Source organism: Engystomops pustulosus, chromosome 6 (genome assembly GCF_040894005.1).
Source record: "Engystomops pustulosus chromosome 6, aEngPut4.maternal, whole genome shotgun sequence".
NCBI lineage: Eukaryota > Metazoa > Chordata > Amphibia > Anura > Leptodactylidae > Engystomops > Engystomops pustulosus.
In genome coordinates, this window is record NC_092416.1 from 167,303,887 (window position 1) to 167,331,563 (window position 27,677).

Below are 27,677 nucleotides of genomic sequence, written 5' to 3' on the forward strand. Positions count from 1 at the left end.
TATTGCGAGTCCCTAACTAGGCTAAACAATCATAACTAGGCTAACTAAACACAGAAACAACAACAACAACAACAATAAATAATAATTAAAAAAAAAAACTTTTGAAATAATCCACATACAACTCCCTGACCCAGAGTCCAGGATGCACTGGTGCTACTGTGAAGAATGATCCTCCTATACATCCAGTTCTGTTGCAATTACGTAGGATGAGGCAAACTCAACCAATCCTTGTGCTGTGGTGAGTCGGTAGTTGAAGATTCATTTCACTCTGTGCAAAGAAGCGCGTTTCGTGATTGGACAAAGAAAACGCCTCATCTTCCGCAATGACAAAAGGGGCTGTCGGACCAGTTGTCAGGAATTGTATGGGGTTAGGCAAGACGGGCTGTTTGGATTAAAGACGATGGTCATTTCCATAAGCCCGGTGATGCAAGTATCTGGAGATCTTCCATAGGACCCGATACCAACAAATGTAATCCTGTGGCCACTGTCATCTAAGGCCAAGAAATACTCTTTCTACTTGAAATATTGGAGCTGCTCCTTGGTATGAATGTATTTATCATCCTTTACCCGTATGAAATTGGGAATTTGCATTTGGAGTCTCCATAGAGCGTGTAGCTACGTCGATCCCATGATGGGTCAATGGCATAGGCCTGACACAGTTTCCAGTCGTAACCAAATGGTTTTCCACATAATTTGTCCACCGGTCATGGCCCCCGGCAAGAACTCAAAATGGAGTGACGTAAGAAGGTTTCCTCTGGCCAGAATACAGTACATCGAGCAAATAAACGAGGTGTAATATAGCTGCATTAGCAACAGGAAACTGTGATCCTTGCTCTTTAGGAGGTAGATGATTGGGGATAATGCTATTACCTTTAGGTGTCATGTAGATGCTCCTCATGAGAAATATTGCGCGGTGTCCCAGAAGATTAGCCATGGACACAGCTCTTCCGGCAATCTGCCAAAAGCAGATATGGTAAAACAGCTGAAGAAATTAAGGTGCAACGATGACGAGGTTTCCTTTGGAACGTCTTTGTGAGACTTGGAAGTACCTAAAACCTCCTTCATCTAAGTTCACCTAAGCATCTTAAAAGGGTTGTCCCAATTATCCTGAATCCATAGGATAGAGGATAACAAGATGATCGGTGAAGACCCGACAGCAGGGACCTCCACCGTTCATGAGAACGGGATCTCTAGCAATCTCGATAAAGGGAGTCCCATTCACTAACTATTGATTTTTGAAATCGCTTGTGCACAACTGGCCTCGGAGCGTGAACACTAATGGACACTCTGTATACCGTAGGGATTTAGAGTGTGTTCACGTGCATCAGTTGTGTCCGCTTTTATCTAGGAACCAGACATCACTGATGGCCAACTGATGCCCCTCAGGATGATATCATCAAAAAATCTCTATGAAGATGAAAACGATTGAGTAATTTTCACTGTTTTCACCAAACACTGCATGGAGTATACACGTGTTATTACGACTCCATTGATGAGCGGGGCCAGGTCATTAGAGTTCTATTCTAGTGGGACACCCAATAATAAGACATATGTTACTTATCCAGCACATAGATGGTAACTCTCCGTTTTGGGGCAACCCAAGTATTGTCTGGGTAGAAAAATAACATTTCCCATCAAACCCTGTAAGAGAAAAAAAATACAAGAGCCTTAAATGCCTTAATCTATTTATTTCTAGTTCATACAAAATCGGAATTACAAAAGTCATAGAAAACAGCAGGTTTGTGGTTACAATAATTTTGATTGAGAGAGGAAGAATCAAAGAAACCTGCATAATTAAAATTTGGAATCACACTATTGATTTAAAAGAATTTTAGGAATTTTTTTTTTTTAAAAGAATTTAAAATTTTTGTATACTGATGACGTCTCCTCGGGATAGATCATCAGTTTTAGATCGGAAAGGTCCGACATTGCGCACCAATGGTGGTGGACAGAGCAAATGTCAGACCTCCTTGAAATAAAACTAAATAATCCCTCTCTTTTTGTCTTCTTTGAATGTTTTTGTCCTATTTTTCCAAACAACCAAGGACGACAAAAAAAAAAAGGGTCGATAACCTGTATTATATACAGTATATAGACACACCATCACCCATCAGTACTACACAGCAGAAAGTATTCAGACAAGGTCACTTGTTAGGTTTCTCATACACACAAGAGCCACGTCAGACAGAGCTCCTAACTCTTGGAGGATTTTCTGACTATCTTGTGTGTGAATAGGGCTGTGCAGCTTCTCCCCGGACAGCGAATATTGAGGAGAGAAGGGTTGGCCATGCTATTTTTTTAGCACGCGTGATCCATTGTGTTCATGGGAGATAAGTTGTTGCCAGAAATGTATTGCATTGATCTGCTCCTTTCTCCCTTTTCAGAACACATGCACACTCAGCAGAGCCCAGACACGTATTGGGAGGTCAGGAGGAATATTCTATAATTCAAAGCTCCTGACATGTAGGATATTCTTTGGCTTGCTAGAGAGGCACCTACCTTATAAAATTATAACTCCCTTAGTATTTCCATAGGAAATTAGATAAAGCATTACAGCATAAACTGATGTAGACATGTAAGTAGAGTTCTCTGCAAAAGAACAAGTCTCTGTTTTACAAGACAGAAGTTAGGAACTCTAAAACCTGGTATCCACATCGTAAAATAATGTATCAGACAGTAGACAATGCATATACATGGTCATTGTACATTCAATACATTTTGCATAATACATCTTATAAAGATAAAGCCTTTCTCCACTTCTCAGACTTTTTTTTTTTTACCCCTCTCCCCTTCCCTACTAAACTTCTCAATCTGAGTTCACTGTTAGTAGAGGGATCAGATTACAAGCAGCCCATAGATGTCTATGGAGAGGGGATGGGGGAGGAGGGAGCTGAGTGAGAGAGAAGCAAAGACAGATAATACTGCACTGATCAGTAAGTACTTCTAGTCTGCTGAATGCAAAACTGATCAGTTCTGCAGTATAATGTCCTCCATGATGTTTATGTTTCTCCTCACATGAGAGATGGAGAAAAAGATCTCCTCTTCTCCGTTTACTCCATGCAGGAGACATCATAGCGAATAGCTACATCACTGTCTCTGAGACAACTAAGAAACAGAGAATCTGCCAAAAAATGCCACATACAAGTGATATATAGTCAGAAACAGTGATAGGCAAACAAACAACAATAAAAGTCACTTGAAATGATAGGTAGAGCCTAGGTCTAAAACGAAGACTAATAAAAAAAACTAGAGATTTAAATTTTTTTTCGAATTTCAAAATCTACGTATATATTTACATACAAGGACTTCAGGGCGACTGATTCTGGTCTGAAATCTTCACTTGCCAAAATCTCATGCCAGCGAAAGCTTTCACATAGCGTTTCGTCAATTACGTGTGGACCGTTACAACCCAGCTGCAGTCGTCCTTTATTTCGGAACTGGAAGCTACTTGAATCCACAAGTGCATCGCAACATTTTTGAGTTAACATTACGGAAGTGAAGCAGGAAAATCTCCTGATATTTGTGGCTGGAGTGCAAGATACTTTATATTGATTTACTGTTGTACTGGACAACACAGTCAGCTAGATTTGTCAATGAAATTGTATGCATATGACATTGGAAAAGTTGTGTAGCTGCAGTCTGACATACAGTAACACACGTTGGGGGGCATGAGTTTTAAACTGTCTTTCCGAAATTGGGTTTTTCCTATCCAAGGGTAATTTTTTACTCTCTGCAGATCATAACTAAGCTTCTGTACTGTAGCTCTTCAAACTACCCTGTGGCTAGGACCATCGGTTTCCAACTCCAACCACGGTCTTGTGTCGGAGGCTGCTTTGAACAACTGATCGGTGTGGGGTCTGAGTGGTGGGTCAAAACAAATCTGATTCTATCCTGGGCAGAGGTCATCAGTAAGAAAAATTACACAGCCAACCCTTCAACTTATAGTAAAAGTAAAGATCAGGTTTTAGCACCTTGAAAAAAGAAGAAGAAGTCTCACCATATATAACCTCCCTATCAGAGCCAAGTTGCTCCATTGGTTGGACACATGCGTCTTCATTAAGTTACTGGATGGTTATATTTATCATATTCTGAAGATGATGGTCCTCCTCAACCATCCACCACCTCAGAAGATGATTAACATGAAATACACAAATTATATTCCAATTTATATTGAGTTATAAAATACAGTTTTACATGTGACCAACTAATTAAACGCATTAACCTTGACTGATAATATTAAAATTTTCAGAGGATATCGGATAAGAAGAGACAAAGAACTCCCATTCCGGGGGAAGTCTGAACTTTCGAGGTGTCAGGTTCCGCTTGAGTCTGCTCTTTCTTTCTTCCTCATACTTTTCTATAAACATCTTCTCTATTTGGTCCCGGTCCATCAGTATTTCTTCCTCATCACCTTTGATACAGACTTGTCTCCTCACATCTTCGTCACTCTGCAGCAGCCTGCTGAGAGATTCGTTTTCAGCACAGTTTCCGTACGGCCATTTCTCCTCTTTGTTGAGATCTTGGTATTCGGGGGTGAAATTTAAATTGTAGATTGTGTTACATAATGTACACGGAGGAATTTCCTTATATTCTCCAGATTCTGTGTTAAATCTATAAGCACGACAGTGCACTTGTTCTGGAAATGTTATAGGAGGACCATTACCCTCACAGCACACCGCGTACGAGATCGCCTTGTCCCACACGTGCAGGGCAGAAACATCAATCATTATTTTCCTTTGGATTGTTCCCTTGCAGGATAATGAGGATCCATAGGCCCATTTGAGGACCCTTCCATCACTGGGGTCCTTAATACATGAGAAGCAAACCACAGAAGCCATCATGGTAAATTCATTCAGAGTGGATTCACCTCCTTCCTCATGATAAACCTTCAATAGTTCTCTATTAATGGCCGCCAGTTCTTTCATGAATAAATCTGGATCTTCTGGTTGTAGTTTTAAAGTCATCTACAAGAAAGAAGGTCAAGAAATGAGCATAAAATGCAGAACGATAATTATATCAATGTCATCCTCTCATCTATTAAGGCAGATAAAGTAAAACGTCCCATAAAATGGAAGCTGTTATGGACTTAGACCTCAAGCACATGACCAATGTCAACTGAAAGAGAAGAGACTGACCTGGAAGTGGTCAGTCGGCCATGATGAGGCACGGTGCATGTTTGTAGAAGACTATGGGGATGATTACGGCGTCTGCACATGGTCATGTGCATTAGTGGGACTTTTGGCGCCCTGCTCTCCTAGTGTTTGGAACCTCAAAATCCTACACTAAGGGTTTATTTACACGTCCATGCTCAGTCCATGGTGGCTGCTTATCCCAGACTAAACACTTTCCCAGGAATTGGAGTCCAAGCATCATACATAAAATTCAGATTGGAAAAGCAACTCACCCCAACCACTCCAAGGAAGACCACCACGGGATCCTGCTCGGTGCTTGGAGGCTATTTGGAGGCTACACTTACATTGAAACTCCCAAAACAGGGTGAATCAAGTATAAAACAATGAGGCCAGAAATGTTGGTGGTAAAATGTCTTCTCATTTATTTGAAACAAGTTAAAAAATGCATCCAAAACATCTAAGTGGGAGCTGAGCCATACATTTTGACTCTACTGAGTCTTAATTATGGATATGTATATTTATATGGAGTCATGCCATACGGAAAAGATGATTACAGTACTGGTCTGTTGTTTACGCAGGGATGCGGGGACTCCTTGCATTGTGTAAGACTATGATGCTTGGACTCCCACCCCCCCAGAAAATTTTTCAGTCTGTGAAATTCGCGACCATACAGTCTGTGTTTTGCTGAACAAGCCTCTTCATGTGTTTAAGCCTTTACCTCAATACAATAAACCATTTCAGCTTCCTCATATTGAATGTCTGATTTTCTACCTGATTTGGCCTCCCAAGGGTTACCGTAGGCCCACAAAACCCTTTAAAGGTTCTAATACTACATTAGAATTGTTTTATGAGGCATTTATGACATTGTATATAATGTGCATCTTATACCATAGTTATAACAGTGAAACAAGCAGACTTACATATTCCAGGAGAATGGAGTACGGGGTGTACTGGGGGGGATGGATGTTGTATTGCGTGAAGGCTTTTGGTGCAATAACTTTGAACGTATTTAATAGTTTATCTGGGAGGAATTCCTCTGGTGCGATCGGTGGGCAGTTAATATGTCCAATAAAGAAGATGGCATGTAGGACCTGATGAGAGAGAGGTATAGATTAGTGGTCCAGTATAGTTTTATTGTACAGATATAATATATATAATATTTCCAGAGAATGCAGGTCCGGTAACTAGATGCATCTGGTGTGGGCCATATAATTCCACAGACAGCCATTAGGCTGCGCTCACACACTGGGGCACATTTACTCACCTGTCCGATGGAGTTCACAGAAAGTGCATTGTCTGACGATCATGCACTCTACCGCGATTCACTAAGATGGTGCACCCGATATCCTGGATGTGTCGCTTCCCCGCTCAGTTTCCCGGAGTTTACCTTCTTCTTCCTGGCGCATGTAAGCGCTTGGTCTTGCGACACAATTTGAAAGGTAAATCGTGTGTCAGTCCGAATCAGTCGGATCATCCGAGGGCCTACCCCCAATTCCTGTCGCACGAAAGCCAGCGCAGCTGCGGCAAAAACAATTGCATGCGACACAATTCCATAGCCGGCTCTGCTCCTAACTGCAGAGCACTGCTTCAGCACTTATCCGTGAGGATCAGACAATGTAGTAGCGATAATAAACCGCTTCTGCCTTCTCTCTAGGCTGGTCCTGCGATTAGCAGGGGTGCAGAAAAAAACTACAGCGATGTCTAAAGACTCAGGACGCGCACCCACTGACGTCTAAAGTCAGTGGGTGGTCAGGGAAATTAAATGTGAATTCCCAGATGAGAATACCCCTTTAGCACTAGCAACCAGGAACCAGCATCGCATGTTTTTCTGATAAACAATGCAAAACAATGGGGCTTATTTACTAAGGTCCCGTGGCCGCATTTCCGTCAGGTTTTGCAGCATTTTCTGGGATCGCGCCAGGTATAGAGGCACGCGCGATCGGATTCTGACGCAATTGCGCCGGCTTTCACGCGACACAAATCAGAGGGGGGCGAGCCGACGGACGATCCGATGGATTCGGACTACGCGCAGGATTTAACAAGTCAAATTGTGTCGCAAGACACGCACTTACATACACCTCGGGGATCACGCAGGGACCAGGTAAGTAAATGTAAGTATGTGTGTAAGAGTAGCCAGAATGGGAGACTACGTGTAGTAGCAGATTGTTGCATACCCTGACAAAACCCGCTGATCACCAAAGGACCATCTCTAAAGATCCCCATCTGGTTCACCTCCCTGAAAGTAATCTTCAGTATTTGGCCCTTTCATACTACCGTGGTTGGTCTATGAGTCAAGGACTGCGCAGTGTCCTGCTTCAGGGAGTGACCGCAGTGTCCAATTTTTTTCTTGGCCTTTGTTCTGCCAATTACTCCAGCCACACACAGTATACTTTCCCCCTTAGTGCCCTACATCTCCCTCTCACATTGTGTATCCCCTTGTCACATTGTGACCGTCTGATATTGTGCCCCCAACCCTCCCACATATTAAAGCCCCTTATATCATTCCCCACCCCTCATATTGTGCCCCCTAGAAGTACTCCCTCATATTGTGCCCCCCAGCAGCTCTTTTTGTCCCCCCCCCCTCCTAATTTGCTTCCCAGCAGCTCCCCCTGATATTGTGCCCCCAAGAATCTCCCCATCTTATTTTGCCCCAGAATCTCCCCGTTTTATTGTGCCAACCCCAGTAGCTTGGAGGATATCCTGGCACATACCTCCCGCCAGGCAGGACAGCGGGCCAGAGCCCAAAAACCATCAGTGTTCTGGTAGATCTGGGATGGTTGGGAGGTATGGTGATACTCCATGCATCACAGTAATATATGACGAAAGAAAAGACCTGCTTCCCCGCTCCTTACATCATTTATCAATATGATGCACAGAGTCCCATCCTCTGTGTTCAGTCCCTAAACAGGGACCAATTGTAATTTATTGACACAGTCCATACTTCATGGGCCGACCACAGTAATATGAAACTGACCCTACAAGGAGGCCATTCATATTATAAACTTACTCTATATTTCGCCCAAACCAGACACTTACCCTTTCCAAATAGTGAAGGATAACTTGCTCAGAAGTCTCTGTACGCAGCAGCAGACTCTGAAAGACACAAATGAAGACGAATCCACTTCTCAGTATGTTGCTTCGAGTTTTCTCTTTGTCTTCTCTGTTCTTTCTGCAAAAGAAAATCCATTTTGTACATTTTATTGATTTGGTCTTTGGTAACTGGACTTCTAATTTAGGGTTTTATCTTAAAAGGTCCTGCACTCTATTAATTTCAATGGGACACCTTACAGGACAGCCAATCCCGGAGGACCCAGGGAATCTCTGACTATCACCTGGAGTTCTAGTGGTCGGACCAGCAGTGATCAGACATTTATTCCCCACAATGTAGATTGAGAATCAATGTCTGCATTGAGAAACCCCTTTAAACCTATTCAATGTCTAAAGTAAAGTTATATAATTTGTATACAATTTTCAAACTTCTTAAGATCTTTTCTTGCAGTTGTTGACCTCACTGTATAATTCAATAGGGGAAAAATTGGGTGTAAGCATCGTATACTATCATGACCCTAAAATAATGTCCTATTACAATGATAGCCGACATCTCCAATCCTATTACACTGTGTAGTAGATTGGATTTTCTTCACCCATGGCAAGGCTTTATTTTGCAGTGTACTAAGTTACATTTACTATTCTGTCACTATTCTCCCATACATGTCCGGACAGCCCCATTATCTATGATCGAGCTTCTACAGGAAACGTACTTTTTTCTCTGCATCCTCTTAGCATCCGCATTGCTGCTCTATTATGAAGGAAGACAAAACGGACAGTCACATCTATTGCCATAGTTTTATTATACTTAACATATAACATATACTTAACCTACGGATTATATTATTATTTTATTAGGAAAAATTACCAACAAGGACATGTCATGAGCTACCTCCAGTTAGGTAGAGTTTGGAGTGCAGCTGCTGGGTTTACAATGGTTTACATTGCCAAAAACGGCTTATTAGTAGTAGATGTGCAGGGTTTTGCAGTTTTGGTCCATTGAATTATTCAGCTGCATTCATTCCCCCCAAACGTGAATGAAGAGAACCACATGCTGGCACCTCTCCATTCACCCATGGGTTCCCTATTCCCAATAATGGCTCCAGTATATGTGATGTAGTCATGAAGCAACTTTAAAAAGTTCAGTTCTTGGGCCCATTGTAGCTGTAATGTGTATGGTGTCTGACTGTCCTACCAGAGCATCAGAGGATCCTTTGGTGGGCCCCAGCTTAACCAGGAGAAAATAAGTTAATCTAGAGACTACTAAAATCTATTTATGATTGGTCTCCGGAATAATTTTATCTGGTGAACCCAAGGACTCCAGTCTGACAATGAATCTGTAAACCCATCCTCAGAATTACTGTACAGTAAGTATAGCTATGTCTCGTAACAAGATGGTCTCAAACCATACTGTGTACTGTTGCCTGTTTTCTCTAAAGTACATTATAAAATCAACCATAGCTGCTGCAGAACCTCTTTCCAGCCTTCTAGTGAATAACATGAAAATGCTCTTGGTCTTTGCAGAACCTACGGATTGCATTTTGCAGCACTGCAGGTGACATATTTATCCTAAGAAATTACTAAAATTTTGATTAATAATAGGTTAATATTAGATGAATATTTGATTAATATCACCTCAAAGTTTGGAGAGCTGTGACATTGTGCTTTTGTGTATTTTTATACTTTTGGCCATACAGTATACAGAAATATATTATATATATATAGCATTATGCATTAAAATCACATGACTAGGTTATTTTCCTGCCAGCAGGAGGCACTACTTACAATGTCCTGGATGTCAGCATTGGATTCCTCCACGGGCTCGTGCTTTATATCACATCTATCCATGTCGGCCCACTATTAGTTTTCCCTATTAAAGAAAAAAAGAAGAAAATTCAGGATAATCTATAATCCATGTCCTCATATTACCCAGCAGTGTAAAGGGTAATTTATAGTACTAGTCTTCTCATATGGGAAAGTGACACCATAAGGGCCCCCTAAACCTCTTGGGCCCAGGTGCGATCGCAACCTCTGCACCCCCTAAAAGTACGCCCCTGTTCATTGGTTCTCTTCTCTGCACCAATCCACAGTCAAATCCAGACTTTGGAAATTTTTTTTTTTATATGACATGTGGATTCCCTAAATATTGTTTGGATTGTACACAGTCTCCTCTACCAGTGGAGACATCCAGAAAATTATTAGTTACAGTTTTTATCAGTTTCCGTGTGCACATCAATCACAAAGGAACTGTATTCCGCAATAGATTTTAAGCAAGTAATTGCGAACCGTGTTAGAAGATGGTAGAATATTGATATCTCTATGTAACTAGGGATGTTCTGTTGATCAGCAGCGCAGCCGAATAAGTGTAGAACTATAACAGTTAGTATAACACAGGAATAAGCCGGTGCATATGAATGCCATGTCCTGCTGGTTCTGCTCGGTATAGACCAGTATATAAGAACCTCTCATTCACCTCCCTCCTTAAAAAAAGTTTCTGAAGTTTTATCACTTCCTTCCAAAATGCATTTTGTACTCCCCTTTGAATGTTTTTGTATTCCCTTAATGCCTCTAGCAATGAATCTTACCTTCAGTATAATCTACACGTCTTCTTTCGAGTGTAAATTCCTTCTGATACTCTAACGCCGCACAAGTACGGTGAAAAGAAGGTACTTACAGGGAAATAGAAACTAAGCCGGAGGGAGAGGGAAACAGGCGGAGCCAAATGAGGACGAGCATTTAGCCCTAACTCCGCCCACAAGTGAAGCCATACATACTAGTGCAGGGGATTTCCATCACTCTATAGAATTGTAATAGATTAGTTCTAGAATGTCGCACACTGATATTTATTGATTTGTAATTATCATTATGGCAGTATAGGAGCTGCTTTTCTGTGGAGTTTAAGGGTTAAGCAGTAGACCAAGGACAAGCAGATAAGGTTACAATATATATATATATATATACTTTCACCCTTTTTCAGATTCTGAATAATAGAATAGAATAAATCTTTATTTATCCCGATGGGAAATTACTTTGTACATCACTGCTCCATGTTAATCATTTTAGAGAAAGTAAACAGTACATTACAGAGCACACAATACAGAACCAAAAAAACGAAATAAACAATAAATTACAATACTAGTATCGGCATAGGGAGGCAGTGAGGTGGGTTGTTTGGGGGAGATTAATCCTTCGTTTTTTACCTTATTTGATGTAAAGTTCAGTTGTATTTGGGATCAGGAATTATGGGATCTTGAAGTCCGGGAGCACACTTGGTGATAGCGGTTGCTTACGGTAACTGTTGTTGAAGACTTATGCTGTGAAGTTAATGAGTGTTGTTTATCAATGGAATCAAATTTCTTCAAGCATCTTTTGTGTCAAACCTCCTTAAAGGGACACTGCGCCTCCCCAATTGTGTTCTGGGTTCTCCGGGTAACTTTATTCAGCCTGTTCTTTTCCTTTTTCGATGATTTCCCAGCAGACAACCACAAAGAATGTATTTCGTAGAATATCTTTAATATTTTGGTTGATATCTAAAACATCTTGAGTTTCCTTAAAGGGATATTCCCACGAAGACAAGATTCTTAAATGTACTCAAAATAACACATTCTCTAATTCACTGTTATCAACAAAAATACAGAATTTCACAGTCCAACCTGTCTCTATCAGTCCTGGTGTATACAATTGTGGTTGATCCAGGACCCAACAGTGCATCTTCTGACTTCTCCTGTCTGACCCTTGCATTGCAAGACAAGCTCACACGCACAGACTTGCTGCCAGCAAGCAACAGGAGAGGAGCTACAAGCTACAGACAGATAAGGTCTTTATCCAGGGGAGGGGGAGGGAGGCACTTCGGAGTGGACAGTATGATGTAGATGAGAAGTAGCAGAGATAAGAATGCAATTATATGTTGCATGCACCTCATGCATCTCATCATCTCATCTCTGATCTGTCTCATCTCTCTTTCTATGTGTCAGATCATAGTACAACGTTCAGAAGCTTAATGAAAGTGTAGATAAACCTGCACCCTGATAATCTAAGCACTTTGTCGGCACACAGCATCTCATAGCACGGAGGAATCATACTGTGTCTGCTTAGAGAGGCCCCGCCCACACCCTGGGATTTTGCACTGAACAGCCTAGGGAGTGATCGGAGCTAAAATAGCAATAAAACTGAGTAAAATTTTAAAGTAACGGGTTAAAAATTATCTTGAAATTTGAGAATTTTCTTTCATGGGCAAACCCCTTTAACAGGTACATTCTGGCCATCCCTTTGCCATGCACCCTGTGATTGTTGGTCTTCAATTACGTTGTCAATGTACACACTCTTGTAGTACTTGTAGGTGGCACGATCTATAACTCGCCCATTGATCTCTATTGGTTCTGTGGCCATTTACTTCGAATCAATCGCCATCTCCTTGGTCTTTTTGATGTTGAGAACCAGGTCTTTTCTGGTTCCACTCTACAAAATTACTGATGATTTTCCTGTATTCCCTGTCGTTGCCCTCATGGCTGCAGTATACGATTATCGAAAAATTTTGTAAGTGGCAGGAGTCTGAGTACTATCTAAAGTCCGATGTGTATAGGGTATAAAGGGTAACTATCCGACATGACTATCACGGCAATGTTATTACTCGGTAATGTCTTATTTGTATATGTACCCCATGAGCTGTTAAGTGCTGCAGAATATGACCGCTCTATAGAAATAAAGATTATTATTATAGCAGCCAATCTTTTACTTTTTGCACTAAAAAGGGATTTTACTAAAGAATAACATCACTTTTATCTAAAGAAAAATGGTTTGCAGATTACACTCTAAAATTAAAAAAGAGCGAGGTTTTTCGTCACTGGTTTTAGTCATTATTAGCAGATTTGGGAGTTCCCCTTTAAGTGGTAAATAGACCTGGTCATGCAGGGGTTAATATGTAGGCAGCAGATTGTATATTGTACACAAGGAATGTATAGATGACGTGTAGACTGGGTGCGCCAGGAGTTTCGTTTTTCATAGAAATGAAACTTAGTGAGCATCCTCTACACACAGCGGCCAGCAGAGGGCGTCTTCTACGTAGAGGAGAGAATCTAGTCGTGAGTAGTGTCTCAGGAGGAGGCTACGTTACCATCATAGATCCAAGCTAAAACAAATCTTCAATCCGCATCATAGAGTAATTCATAAGCACAAACTGCAATACAAAGGTCTTCAACACCTCAAAATAAGATTTAGATACATATACACTGAAGAAGTCTGTTAGGGGGCCCTGCATAGTATCATAGTATATAAGGCTAGAAAGAGACACAAGTCCAACCCTTAAGAACTAAACCAATGTTTTTTCCCCATAACCCGTGATATTTTTGCTCTCCAGAAAGTCATCCAGGCCTCTCTTGAACCTGTACATAGCGTCCGCCATAACAACCTCCTGCGGCAGAGAGTTCCACAGTCTCACTGCTCTCACAGTAAAGAACCTTTGTCAATGTTGATGGTAGAATTGCCTCTCCTCTAGGTGTAGAGGATGCCCCCTGTCTATGGTGATGGTAGAACCACCTCTCCTCTAGGTGTAGAGGATGCCCCCTGTCTATGGTGATGGTAGTACCTCCTCTTCTCTAGGTGTATATGATGTACCCTGTCTATGGTGATGGTAGAACCTCCTCTCCTCTAGGTGTAGAGGATGCCTCCTGTCTATGGTGATGGTAGAACCACCTCTCCTCTAGGTGTAGAGGATGCCCCCTGTCTATGGTGATGGTAAAACCTCCTCTCCTCTAGGTGTAGAGGATGCCCCCTGTCTATGGTGATGGTAAAACCTCCTCTCCTCTAGGTGTAGAGGATGTCTCCTGTCTATGGTGATGGTAGAACCTCCTCTCCACTAGGTGTATATGATGTACCCTATCTATGGTGATGGTAGTACCTCCTCTCCTCTAGGTGTAGAGGATGTCCCCAGTCTATAGTGATGGTAGATCCTCCTCCCCTCTTGGTGTTTAGGATGCCCCTTGTCTATGGTGATGGTAGAACCTCCTCTCCTCTAGGTGTAGAGGATGTCCCCTGTCTATGTTGATGGTAGAACCTCCTCTCCTCTAGGTGTAGAGGATGCCCCCTGTCTATAGTGATGGTAGAACCTCCTCTCCTCTAGATGTAGAGGATGTCCCCTGTCTATGGTGATGGTAGAACCTCCTCTCCTCTAGGTGTATAGGACGCCCCCTGTCTATGGTGATGGAAGAACTGCCTCACCTCTAGGTGTAGAGGATGCCCCCTGTCTATGGTGATGGTAGAACCACCTCTCCTCTAGGTGTTGAGGATGCTACTTGTCTATAGTGATGGTAGAACCTTCTCTCCTCTAGGTGTAGAGGATACCCCCTTTCTATGGTGATGGTAGAACCGAATCTCCTCTAGGTGTAGAAGAAGCTCACCGTCTATAATGATGATAGAACCGTCTTTCCTTTGGTTGTAGAGAATGCCCCTGTCTATGGTGATGATAGAACCTCCTCTCCTCTAGGTGTAGAGGATGCCCCCATGTCTATGGTGATGGTAGAACCACCTCTCCTCTAGGTGTAGAGGATGCCCCCTGTCTATGGTGATGGTAGAACCTCCTCTTCTCTAGGTGTAGAGGATGCCCCATGTCTATGGTGATGGTAGAACCTCCTCTCCTCTAGGTGTATAGGATGCCCCATGTCTATGGTGATGGTAGAACAGCCTCTCCTCTAGGTGTAGAGGATACCCCCTGTCTACGGTGATGGTAGAACTTTCTCTCCTCTATGTGTAGAGGATGCTCCTCTGTCTATGGTGATGGTAGAACCGTCCCTCCACTAGGCATAGAGGATGCCCCTGTCTATGGTGATGGTAGAACCTCCTCTCCTCTAGGTGTAGAGGATGCCCCCTGTCTATGGTGATGGTAGAACCTCCTCTCCTCTAGGTGTAGAGAATGCCCCTGTCTATGGTGATTGTAGGGCTGCCTCTCCTCTAGGTGTAGAGGATGCTCCCTGTCTATGGTGATGGTAGAACCTCCTCTGCTCTAGGCATAGAGGATGCCCCTGTCTATGGTGATGGTAGAACCTCCTCTCCTCTAGGTGTAGAGGATGCCCCCTATCTATGGTAATAGTAGAACCTCCTCTCCTCTAGGCATAGAGGATGCCCCTGTCTATGGTGATGGTAGAACCTCCTCTGCTCTAGGTGTAGAGGATGCCTCATGTCTATGGGGATTGTAGAACCATATCTTCTTTATGTGTAGAAGATGCCCCCTGTCTATGGCAATGGTAGAGTAACAAAGGAGAACCCGGCACTCGCTAAAAATATGCAAATCGTGTTTTATTGTAAGATCAACTTACAGTATGATGTGCAGGGACACAAAAACAGGAACGCGTTTTCGGCTCCATACACGAGCCTTTATAAACCACACTGCATTGCTAAGCATCACACACTTAAATACAAAGTAGCGAACTAAGCCCCGCCCACTGACGTCACATCCTACCGGAAACCAGATCTCCGTGGTGTGACGTAGTGGCTTCAGGTGTTTTCCTCGTTTTGATTGCGTTTCTAGAAAGAGAAATTAGGACAAAGTCAAAACGCTAGTACATCGACATTTGGACAAAACTTAAAAATAATTAAAACAGAGATGAAAAATATAGATTTATACGAACATAAACATATCTCAGATGAACTATCACAACGTTATGAGAAATCACTTAAATCGTAATCACGATTTAACCCTCGTGGTTCCAGGATCCCCAAGGTATATATCCAATAAGCCTCATGGCGACGAAGAAGAATTTTGATATTACCACCTCTACGGGGAATTTGGATTTGTTCGATCACTTGGAACCTGAGCTGGAAGATGGAATGTTTCCTTTCGTGAAAGTGGTAAGGAATAGGCAATAGTCTGTTGTTACATCTAATGGTCGACTTATGCTTATTGATGCGAGATTTCACGGGTTGCATGGTTTCCCCTATGTATAGGTATCCACAAGGACACTTTATGGAATAAATTACATTCCGGGAGTTGCATGTATAATAACCCTGTATCCTAAAAGGCTGGCCAGTGTGGGGATGATGTAATGTATCCCCACGAAGAACATTAGAGCATTCAGAACAGCTTAACCCCTTAACGACTTGGCCTTTTTTTGATTTTTCACTTCCATTTTTCACACCCCACCTTCAAAAATCTATAACTTTTTTATTTTTCCACATAAAGAGCTCTGTTATGGCTTATTTTCTGCGTAACAAATTGCACTTCGTAGTGACGGTATTTAATGTTCCATGGCGTGTACTGGGAAGCGGGAAAAAAATTCCAAATGCAGTGAAAATGGTGAAAAAACACATTTGCGACGTTTTCTTGTGGGCTTGGATTTTAAAGCTTTCACTGTGTGCCCCAAATGACAGGTCTACTTTATTCTTTGGGTTGCTACGATCACAGGGATACCACATTTGTACAGGTTTTATAATGTTTTCATACATTTAAAAAAAATTAAAACCTCCTGTACAAACATTTTTTTTTTGATTTTGTCATCTTCTGGCGCTAATAACTTTTTCATACTTTGGTGTACGAAGCTGTGGGTGGTGTCATTTTTTGCGACTTTTGATGGCGTTTTCATTGCTATCATTGTTAGGACTGTGCTACCTTTTGATCACTTTTTATTAATTTTTTTATATTTTCCAAAATGGCAAAAAAATGTCATTTTTGACTTTGGACGCTATTTTCCGTTACGGGGTTAAACGCAGTGAAAAACCGTTATTATATTTTGATAGATCGGACATTTTCGGACGCGGTGATACCTAATGTGTTTATGATTTTTACTGTTTATTAATATTAATATCAGTTCTAGGGAAAGGGGGGTGATTTGAATTTTTAGGTTTTTTTAATATAATTTTTTTTTTTTTAACTTTTTTTTACTTTTACTTTAACTATTTTTCAGACTCCCTAGGGTACTTTAACCCTAGGTTGTCTGATCGATCCTACCATATACTGCCATACTGCAATATGGCAGTATATGGGGATTTTACTCCTCATTCATTACAATGTGCTGATAGCACATTGTAATGAATAGGTTAAAACGAGACAGCTTCGGGCCTTCGTGAGGCCCGATGCTGTCATGGCAACGGATCACCGCTCCCCGTGACGTCATCGGGGAGCGAAGATCCGCGCCAAGATGGCGGCGCCCATGCGGCGCCATCTTTTTGAAGCCTCCGGCAGCATTGCCGGAGGTGATCGCGGTGAAAGCACCCGCGATCGGTGCTAGCACCGATCGCTGGTGTTACCGGTAAGCCTTTGCTGCAATATGCAGCAAAGACTTACCGGCTATGGAGAGGGCTCGGCCCGCGCGTCGGGAAGGGGTTAAACATGGGAATGTGCCTCTCTTCTGTGTCGCCAAAAAAACTTGTTTTGGTAATTTTTGTGTGCCCCCATGTCGGCTCGTATCAGTTTGTTCTGTAAGTTTGGAGCCCTCTTGTTACAAATTAAGGGTGGATTCTGAAATTCCTCGACTTCAGGGAACGATGTTCGAAGTATGCGCCAGTGTTTTCTGACTATTCTGTCAATCCTGCTATTAAAGGGATGATGTTGGTGGCTAAAGATTATCCTTTTTTTCCGCTCGTACCTTAGGTCTGGTTGTGCCCATGGATTCAGAACTTCTAGCCCCCTTCAGTAGATATTCGGGATAACCTCTATCCCGAAATCTAGATTCCATCTCATCCAGCCTATTCTCCCTGGTTCTCTCATCCGACACTACTCTGTAAACTCTTTGAAACTGGGAATTGGGGACCGATTTTTTCGTGGCATAGGGATGATTGCTGCGGTAGTGTAAAACACTATTCCTATCTGTATCTTTCCTATACAAGTCCGTGCCCAAAGTCCCATCGGTCCTTTTGTATACCACTGTGTCCAAGAAACTAATGTTCACATCGTTGTTGGTCTGGAGTTCACCACGTATCGAATTGAGGTGTTGTAGAAATATCTCCAGGGTCCCCTGAGGCCCCGCCCATACGCAAAACACATTGTCGATAAAGCGACGCCATATTTTATCATGTCTAGAAAAGAGAGGATGCGTATACACATATTCTTCTTCAAATGCTGCCATATAACAGTTTGCGTAGGGCGGGGCCACATTGGTCTGTGGAATTGGTCACCTGCGATGGTAGAACCGCCTCTCCTCTTGGTGTAGAGGATGTCCCCTGTCTATGGTGATGGTAGTACCGCCTCTCCTCTAGGTGTAGAGGATGTCCCCTGTCTATGGTGATGGTAGAACCGCCTCTCCTCTAGGTGTAGAGGATGCCCCTGTCTATGGTGATTGTAGAACCTCCTCTCCTCCAGGTGTAAAGGATGCCTCCTGTCTATGGTGATGGTAGAACCTCCTCTCCTCTAGGTGTAGAGGATGCCCCCTGTCTATGGTGATGGTAGATCCTCCTCTCCTCTAGGTGCAGAGGATGCCCCCTGTCTATGGTGATGGTAGAACCTCCTCTCCTCTAGGTGCAGAGGATGCCCCCTGTCTATGGTGATGGTAGAACCTCCTCTCCTCTAGGTGTAGAGGATGCCCCTGTCTATGGTGATGGTAGAAGCTCTTCTCCTCTAGGTGTAGAGGATGCCTCCTGTCTATGGTGATGGTAGAATCTCCCCTCCTCTAGGTGTATATGATGTCCCCTGTCTATGGAGATTGTAGAATCTCCCCTCCTCTAGGTGTAGAGGATGCCCCCTGTCTATCATGATGGTGGAACTGCCTGACCTCTAGGTGTAGAGGATGCTCCCTGTGTATGGAGATGGTAAAACCTCCTCTCCTCTAGGTGTAGAGGATGTCACCTGTCTATGGTGATGGTAGAACCTCCTCTCCTCTAGGTGTAGAGGATGTCCCCTGTCTATGGAGATGGTATAACCTCCTCTCCTCTAGGCGTAGGGGTGATGGAAGAACCACCTCTCCTTTAGGTGTAGAGGATGCCCCCTGTCTATGGTGAAGGTAGAACCTCCTCTCCTCTAGGTGTAGAGGATGCCCCCTGTCTATGGTGATGGAAGAACCACCTCTCCTTTAGGTGTAGAGGATGCCCCTTGTCTATGGTGATGGTAGAACCTCCTGTACTCTAGGTGTAGAGGATGCCCCCTGTCTATGGTGATGGAAGAACCCCCTCTCCTTTAGGTGTAGAGGATGCCCCCTGTCTATGGAGATGGTAGAATCACCTCTCCTCTAGGTGTAGAGGATGTCCCCTGTCTATGTTGATGGTAGAACCGCCTCTCCTCTAGGTGTAGAGGATGCCCCCTGTCTATGGTGATGGTAGAACCTCCTCTCCTCTAGGTGTAGAGGATACCCCTGTCTATGGTGATGGTAGAACCGCCTCTACTCTAGGTGTAGAGGATGCCCCCTGTCTATGTTGATGGTAGAATCGCCTCTCCTCTAGGAGTAGAGGATGCCCCCTTGTCCTGGTCACAGGCCTAGGTATAAAAACATATTTGGAGAGATCCTTGTACTGTCTGTTCAGGCATTTGTACATTGTAATGAGGTCTCCCCTCAGCTGTCTTTTTTCTAAACTGAATAACCCTAAATTTTGTAATCTGTCATTGTATTCTAATCCCCCCCATTCCCGCAATAATCCTGGTTGCTCTCCTCTGCACCAGTTATAGTTCTACTACTATACTTTTTATACACTGGTGCCCAAAACTGTCAGCAATATTCTCTGGTCTGGGATTTGTATAAGGGCAAATGAGAATCTATTCCTCTCTTGATACATCCCATAATTTTATTTGCTTTAGCAGCAGCCGCCTGGCTCTGGTCACTAAAATTAAGTTTACCGTCCACCAAATACCCCCAAGTCTTTTTCAGCTCCAGTTTTACCAAGTAATTGACTGTTTAGAACATTATTGTACTTTTTGTTTCCATGGCCCAAGTGCATAACTTTACATTTATCTATATTAATCTCCTCAAGCTTCCACTAATCCCTCTGTAATGCTAAACTATCAACCTCACTATTAATTACTTTACACAACTTAGTATCATCTGCAAATATTGAAACTTCACTGTGAAAACCCACCACAAGGTCATTAATAAAAATATTAAAAAGAAGTGGCCCCGATACTGACCCCTGTGGCACTCCACTGGTAACCTCAACCCAATCTGAGAATGTGCCATTAATGACCACCCTCTGTTTTCTATCATTAAGCCTATACTTACCCAAATACAGCGATGTTTCCCTAATCCCAGAAGTCTCATTTTATGTTTCAGCCTTTTATGTGGTACCATGTCAAATTGTCAAATTCCTTGGAAAAGTCCAGATATACAACATCCACAACCTCCACCAGGTCCAGTCTGGAACTTACCTCCTCATAGAAGCCAATCAGATTAGTCTGACAGGACTCTCATAAACCCATGCTGATGCTGGGTTATACGGTTATGCACAGTGAGATACTCCAGGATAGCATCTCTAACAAACCCCTCAAATATTTTCCCCACCAAAGAAGTTAGACTCACGGGTCTGTAGTTTCCAGGATCGCTTTTTGATACTTTTTTGTATATTGGTACCACATTTGCTATGCGCCAGTCCTGTGGAACATAACCAGTCCTCAGTGAATCTTCAAATATTAAAAATAACGGTCTGTCTATCACGGTACATAGTTCATGCAGAACCCTGGGGTGTATGCCATCTGGCCCCGGTGATTTGTCTGATTGATTTGCTTGATCTTAATGGTTGTGAGGTGGCATTGTACCTCCCTGGCAATTTTTCTCTCAGTCTCTATTTTTGCAGCCTTTATCTGCTTTTTACAGGATTTATTTTTTCTGTCTATAATCCTGTAATGCCTCATAGCTACCTTCAGGTTTTAGCACCTGTAGTTTATGCCTATAAGGTCTTCCCTTAGTTGCTGAAAATTTGCCCTCCTGAAGTTTAGAGTGATATTATGACCACTATTCTCCAGGTTCCCCCCAACCTGTAGTTTTGATACCCTATCAGGTCTGTTGGTTAGGATAAGGTCCAGCAGTGCCCCCCCTCTTGTTGGCTCCAGGACTAGTTGCGACAGGTAATTGTCTTTTGTTGTTGACAAGAACCTGCTACCTTTGAAGGACCTGCATGTTTCTGCCCCCCAGTCAATATCTGGGTAATTGAAGTCCCCCATGATAAGTACTTCGCCATGCTTTGAAGCCGCATCCATTTCACTTATCAGCATTTCCTCTGCCGCCTCCATTATATTTGGAGCCTTATAACAAACCCCTAGTAATATTTTATTATTCTTTTTCCCTCCCCTTATCTCAACCCATAGGGACTCCACATTTTCATTTGCGTCACCGATGTCATCTCGCAAGACGGGGTTGAGGAAAGAATTCACATATAAACAAATATTTATATGGTTTTCCCTGTCCCTATTCCTTTTGTTCTTATTCCCCAATCTTATTCCAGCCCCCCTTCCTCCCCCATGGACTATGACTCTTCCCAGCTCTCTATCTACACTGTCTATTTGCCCTGCACAAGTGTAGTTGCCCTCCCTCCAGGTCTCTAGTTTAAACACTCCTCCAACCTTCTAGCCATTTTTTGCCCAAAATAGCTGCACCCTCCCCATTGAGATAAAATCTGTCCAGGGTCAGTCTGGCACACCGGTGGGCCAGTGAATACCCTGGGGGGCCCAGACACTTGGCACTATGGCAGGGGCCTCCGTTTGGATCCATGGGAGTCCTATCATTGCAGCCAAAGAAGTGAGTGTGAAGCGGCCGGGTGCTTTCTGGGGCACGTCACACTCTAGATGGTGACGTCACAATATGACATCATCACGCAGCCAAGCATCTCCTCCCGCCCTGCAGCAGAAACAGGCCACAGCAGGTAAATGATTTGTTTTTTCGCTATTGGCAAAAGAGAGCCGGGAGGGTGGCAGTGTGTATGAGGGGATCTATATACAGTCTGGAGGGGGGGCAGTGTGTATGAGGGGATCTATATACAGTCTGGAGGGGGGGCAGTGTGTATGAGGGGATCTATATACAGTCTGGAGGGGGGGCAGTGTGTATGAGGGGATCTATATATAGTCTGGAGGGGGGCAGTGTGTATGAGGGGATCTATATACAGTCTGGAGGGGGGGCAGTGTGTATGAGGGGATCTATATACAGTCTGGAAGGGGGCAGTGTGTATGAGGGGATCTATATACAGTCTGGAGGGGGGCAGTGTGTATGAGGGGATCTATATACAGTCTGGAGGGGGGGCAGTGTGTATGAGGGGATCTATATACAGTCTGGAGGGGGGCAGTGTGTATGAGGGGATCTATATACAGTCTGGAGGGGGGGCAGTGTGTATGAGGGGATCTATATACAGTCTGGAGGGGGGCAGTGTGTATGAGGGGATCTATATACAGTCTGGAGGGGGGGCAGTGTGTATGAGGGGATCTATATACAGTCTGGAGGGGGGGCAGTGTGTATGAGGGGATCTATATACAGTCTGGAGGGGGGCAGTGTGTATGAGGGGATCTATATACAGTCTGGAGGGGGGCAGTGTGTATGAGGGGATCTATATACAGTCTGGAGGGGGGCAGTGTGTATGAGGGGATCTATATACAGTCTGGAGGGGGGCAGTGTGTATGAGGGGATCTATATACAGTCTGGAGGGGGGCAGTGTGTATGAGGGGATCTATATATAGTCTGGAGGGGGGCAGTGTGTATGAGGGGATCTATATACAGTCTGGAGGGGGGCAGTGTGTATGAGGGGATCTATATACAGTCTGGAGGGGGGCAGTGTGTATGAGGGGATCTATATACAGTCTGGAGGGGGGGCAGTGTGTATGAGGGGATCTATATAAAGTCTGGAGGGGGGCAGTGTGTATGAGGGGATCTATATATAGTCTGGAGGGGGGCAGTGTGTATGAGGGGATCTATATACAGTCTGGAGGGGGGGCAGTGTGTATGAGGGGATCTATATACAGTCTGGAAGGGGGCAGTGTGTATGAGGGGATCTATATACAGTCTGGAGGGGGGCAGTGTGTATGAGGGGATCTATATACAGTCTGGAGGGGGGGCAGTGTGTATGAGGGGATCTATATACAGTCTGGAGGGGGGCAGTGTGTATGAGGGGATCTATATACAGTCTGGAGGGGGGGCAGTGTGTATGAGGGGATCTATATACAGTCTGGAGGGGGGCAGTGTGTATGAGGGGATCTATATACAGTCTGGAGGGGGGGCAGTGTGTATGAGGGGATCTATATACAGTCTGGAGGGGGGCAGTGTGTATGAGGGGATCTATATACAGTCTGGAGGGGGGCAGTGTGTATGAGGGGATCTATATACAGTCTGGAGGGGGGCAGTGTGTATGAGGGGGACTATTTAATGTCTGGAGGGGGGGCAGTGATTATGAGGGGGTCTATATACAGTCTGGAGGGGGGGCAGTGATTATGAGGGGGTCTATATACAGTCTGGAGGGGGGGCAGTGTGTATGAGGGGATCTATATACAGTCTGGAGGGGGGCAGTGTGTATGAGGGGATCTATATACAGTCTGGAGGGGGGCAGTGTGTATGAGGGGGACTATATACAGTCTGGAGGGGGGGCAGTGTGTATGAGGGGATCTATATACAGTCTGGAAGGGGGCAGTGTGTATGAGGGGATCTATATACAGTCTGGAGGGGGGGCAGTGTGTATGAGGGGATCTATATATAGTCTGGAGGGGGGGGCAGTGTGTATGAGGGCATCTATATACAGTCTGGAGGGGGGCAGTGTGTATGAGGGGATCTATATACAGTCTGGAGGGGGGCAGTGTGTATGAGGGGATCTATATAAAGTCTGGAGGGGGGCAGTGTGTATGAGGGGATCTATATACAGTCTGGAGGGGGGCAGTGTGTATGAGGGGATCTATATACAGTCTGGAGGGGGGCAGTGTGTATGAGGGGATCTATATACAGTCTGGAGGGGGGGCAGTGTGTATGAGGGGATCTATATACAGTCTGGAGGGGGGCAGTGTGTATGAGGGGATCTATATACAGTCTGGAGTGGGGCAGTGTGTATGAGGGGATCTATATACAGTCTGGAGGGGGGCAGTGTGTATGAGGGGATCTATATACAGTCTGGAGGGGGGCAGTGTGTATGAGGGGATCTATATATAGTCTGGAGGGGGGCAGTGTGTATGAGGGGATCTATATACAGTCTGGAGGGGGGGCAGTGTGTATGAGGGGATCTATATATAGTCTGGAGGGGGGGCAGTGTGTATGAGGGGATCTATATACAGTCTGGAGGGGGGCAGTGTGTATGAGGGGATCTATATACAGTCTGGAAGGGGGCAGTGTGTATGAGGGGATCTATATACAGTCTGGAGGGGGGCAGTGTGTATGAGGGGATCTATATACAGTCTGGAGGGGGGCAGTGTGTATGAGGGGATCTATATACAGTCTGGAGGGGGGCAGTGTGTATGAGGGGATCTATATATAGTCTGGAGGGGGGCAGTGTGTATGAGGGGATCTATATACAGTCTGGAGGGGGGGCAGTGTGTATGAGGGGATCTCTATATAGTCTGGAGGGGGGGCAGTGTGTATGAGGGGATCTATATACAGTCTGGAGGGGGGGCAGTGTGTATGAGGGGATCTATATACAGTCTGGAAGGGGGCAGTGTGTATGAGGGGATCTATATACAGTCTGGAGGGGGGCAGTGTGTATGAGGGGATCTATATACAGTCTGGAGGGGGGCAGTGTGTATGAGGGGATCTATATACAGTCTGGAGGGGGGGCAGTGTGTATGAGGGGATCTATATACAGTCTGGAGGGGGGCAGTGTGTATGAGGGGATCTATATATAGTCTGGAGGGGGGCAGTGTGTATGAGGGGATCTATATACAGTCTGGAGGGGGGGCAGTGTGTATGAGGGGATCTATATATAGTCTGGAGGGGGGGCAGTGTGTATGAGGGGATCTATATACAGTCTGGAGGGGGGCAGTGTGTATGAGGGGATCTATATACAGTCTGGAGGGGGGGCAGTGTGTATGAGGGGATCTATATAAAGTCTGGAGGGGGGCAGTGTGTATGAGGGGATCTATATACAGTCTGGAGGGGGGCAGTGTGTATGAGGGGATCTATATACAGTCTGGAGGGGAGGCAGTGTGTATGAGGGGATCTATATACAGTCTGGAGAGGGGCAGTGTGTATGAGGGGGCCTATTTAATGTCCGGAGTAGGGGCCGTGTATATGAGGGGGCCTATTTAAAATTTGGAGGGGTGGCTATCAGTTTGTATGAGTGTGCCTTTTTAAAGTCTAGAGGGGGGCAGTGTGTATAAGGGGTCCCAATGTAAAATTTTCTGGGGGCGGTTATGTAAGAAAGGCGCAGTGTGTATGAGAGGGCCCAATGTAAAATTCATTGGGGTGGGGGGACCAGTGTGTATGATGAGGGGGCCCAATGTAAAATTCATGAGGGGGGGAGTGTGTATCATGAGGTGCCCCTATATAAAATTCATGGGGGCAGTATGTACAATCCATGCAGTGGCACAGTATGGCACATTGGGGCACATTTACTTACCTGGTCCCTGCGCGATCCCCGAGGTGCATTTTCCGCCAGAATCCACATCTGCCCCAATTCATGAAGATCGTGCACGATATCCTGCATGTGTTGCTTCCCCACTCAGGTCCACCGGAGTTCACCTTCTTCTTCCCGTTGTATGTGAGTGCATGGCTTGCGATACAAATTGCTTTGTTAAACCCTGCGCGTGTTAGAATCCGTCGGATATGCAGATGGCCCGCCCCCTCGATTTGTGTCACGTTAAAGCCGGCGCCGAAGCGCCAAAATGCGACCGTGTGCGCCAAAATCCCTTTCTAAATGCGGCGCACATTGGAAATCGTCCGGTGCAGGCCGCCGACCCTTAGTAAAGGAGCCCCATTGTGTTATCCAGGTGACATCATACTCTAAGTAACTGTGGTATTTTTAGGGGTGCAGTGAGGGGGATGTATGTGCTGGAAAATTCTGCAACCTGATTTGACGAAGGAGATGAAGGAGATCTGGACGTGAAGGAGAAGACTTGTCACCTGTGAGGTGTTAGATGCTACTTCTTCCTGCGTCTGATCTGTATTGTATTCAATGAGTAACCTTCTAGCGTGAGAAAGCTCTCAGCTTATGTACTGTAAACGCCAGAGTAAGGTTATTGTCATCAGTTCTTGTAAAGGTTTCAGCATTGCGAACACTTACATCCCTAACCACAGCCCAGCCAGCAGGTAACTCTTATACCATTCCTAACATCAATGCCCTGAGATAAAGTCACCACTGCAGCCCCTGTACATACACCGAGTACCAGTAGAGAGGGAGGGAGAAAGGGCTAAGTATCCTTTATTTCACTGCCCCCACTAGTGCTTAGAAATTCCCTTATCCCAGAATATTTCTATGTAGTAGTAGGTGGGCCCCGAAAATCAATTTCACTGGTTTTCTGCCCCCAACAATTTACTTGGAAAAAGGCACTCGGCAGGGGTGCCCACTCTCACTCCTGCTGTTTGACCTAGCAGGAGCCTTTAGCAGTACATTTGCTGCAGACAGATATGTTTAAGGGTATTGCTGTAAGGCAAATGGAAATCAAATTAGCATGTTGTGCCGATGACATGTTCCTATTTATGTAAGACCCAAAAACCAACTTGGAAAAGGTGTTGGCCATTTTGAAGGAATTTGGGTCATTTTCAGGATACAAGATTAATTTAGACAAGAGCCAGTAAATGCCATTGGGAATAAGCAGACCAGGGATAAGAGAAGGCGAGGAGTGGTACCGGGGGTAAAATAGACACATTCACAGATCACTTACTTTGGATTAAAACTAAGTAACGATCCAGTAGTCCAGTTTCTATGGTTGGGTAAAAGGCCTAGGATTGCATATAATAAATTAGCCATGCCGAAGTGGGATGGGGGGGATACAAATGCCTCTATTGAGCTGCTATAATCTGGTGGCCCAATTTAGAAATGTAAGGGACTGGATACACAAAACGGATAGACGCTCAAATGTGGAGTTAGAAGAAGAGTTAGCGGGGGAAACACAACGAGGAGCTCTGCTTCATTTAAAATGGTCAGAATTACCTGCCCATGTTAAAAGTAGCTACCTACTAAAAGGAAACTATAGGGGCCTGGAAATCTATAAGCAAACTATATGGATTACCCTTCAGTCTATCTAAATATGTACCTCTTGAAGACAACCCGCTGTTTCCACAAGCTAGGGTAAACAAACTGTACAAGCAACCTTCATCATATGCTCCATGAGATTAGGTGGCTCACTTGGGAGGAGTTTAGTGACAAATACACAATGGGAGCCCCTCAGTATTTGCAATACTGCCAAATAGGGAGTGTGATTAATGCTAGGGTGCATAACTTTGCAGCTATGGAAAAAATCGGAGGCTTTTGATGTACTGGTTGCGGTGGAGCATAGAAAGGACTTATTAGGGCTTATTTACTAAGGGTTCATGAATCGCATTTCCGTCAGACTGTTCATGGTATTCGGGATTTGCGCCGCTGAGACAGGGATTTAGCAGGGGATTGGTCGCACGTGATCGGATTGTGGCGCAGCTACAGATTTCGGGGCGTGGCCATCGGATGATCCGACTGATTCGGTCTGAGCACGGG

General features: G+C 44.3%; 1 protein-coding gene across 4 annotated transcripts; it reads right to left on the reverse strand.

The window, feature by feature from the left end:
- Window positions 1-1,668: 1,668 nt before the first annotated feature.
- On the reverse strand, window positions 1,669-11,481 carry LOC140064930 (uncharacterized). Of its 4 annotated transcripts, none has more exons than XM_072112270.1 (6): window positions 11,381-11,481; window positions 9,966-10,050; window positions 8,894-8,931; window positions 8,169-8,301; window positions 6,053-6,223; window positions 1,669-4,964 (listed from the first exon to the last, which is right to left on the reverse strand). In XM_072112270.1, exons 2-6 carry the CDS (start codon window positions 10,026-10,028, stop codon window positions 4,218-4,220), a joined length of 1,152 nt encoding a protein of 383 aa, XP_071968371.1. In that variant the 5' UTR covers window positions 10,029-10,050; window positions 11,381-11,481; the 3' UTR covers window positions 1,669-4,217. The 4 variants fall into 4 exon arrangements, with proteins under 4 accessions (XP_071968371.1, XP_071968370.1, XP_071968373.1 ...); XM_072112269.1 differs by lacking the exon at window positions 11,381-11,481 and adding an exon at window positions 10,766-10,882; XM_072112272.1 differs by lacking the exon at window positions 8,894-8,931.
- Between the last annotated feature and the right edge of the window lie 16,196 nt (window positions 11,482-27,677).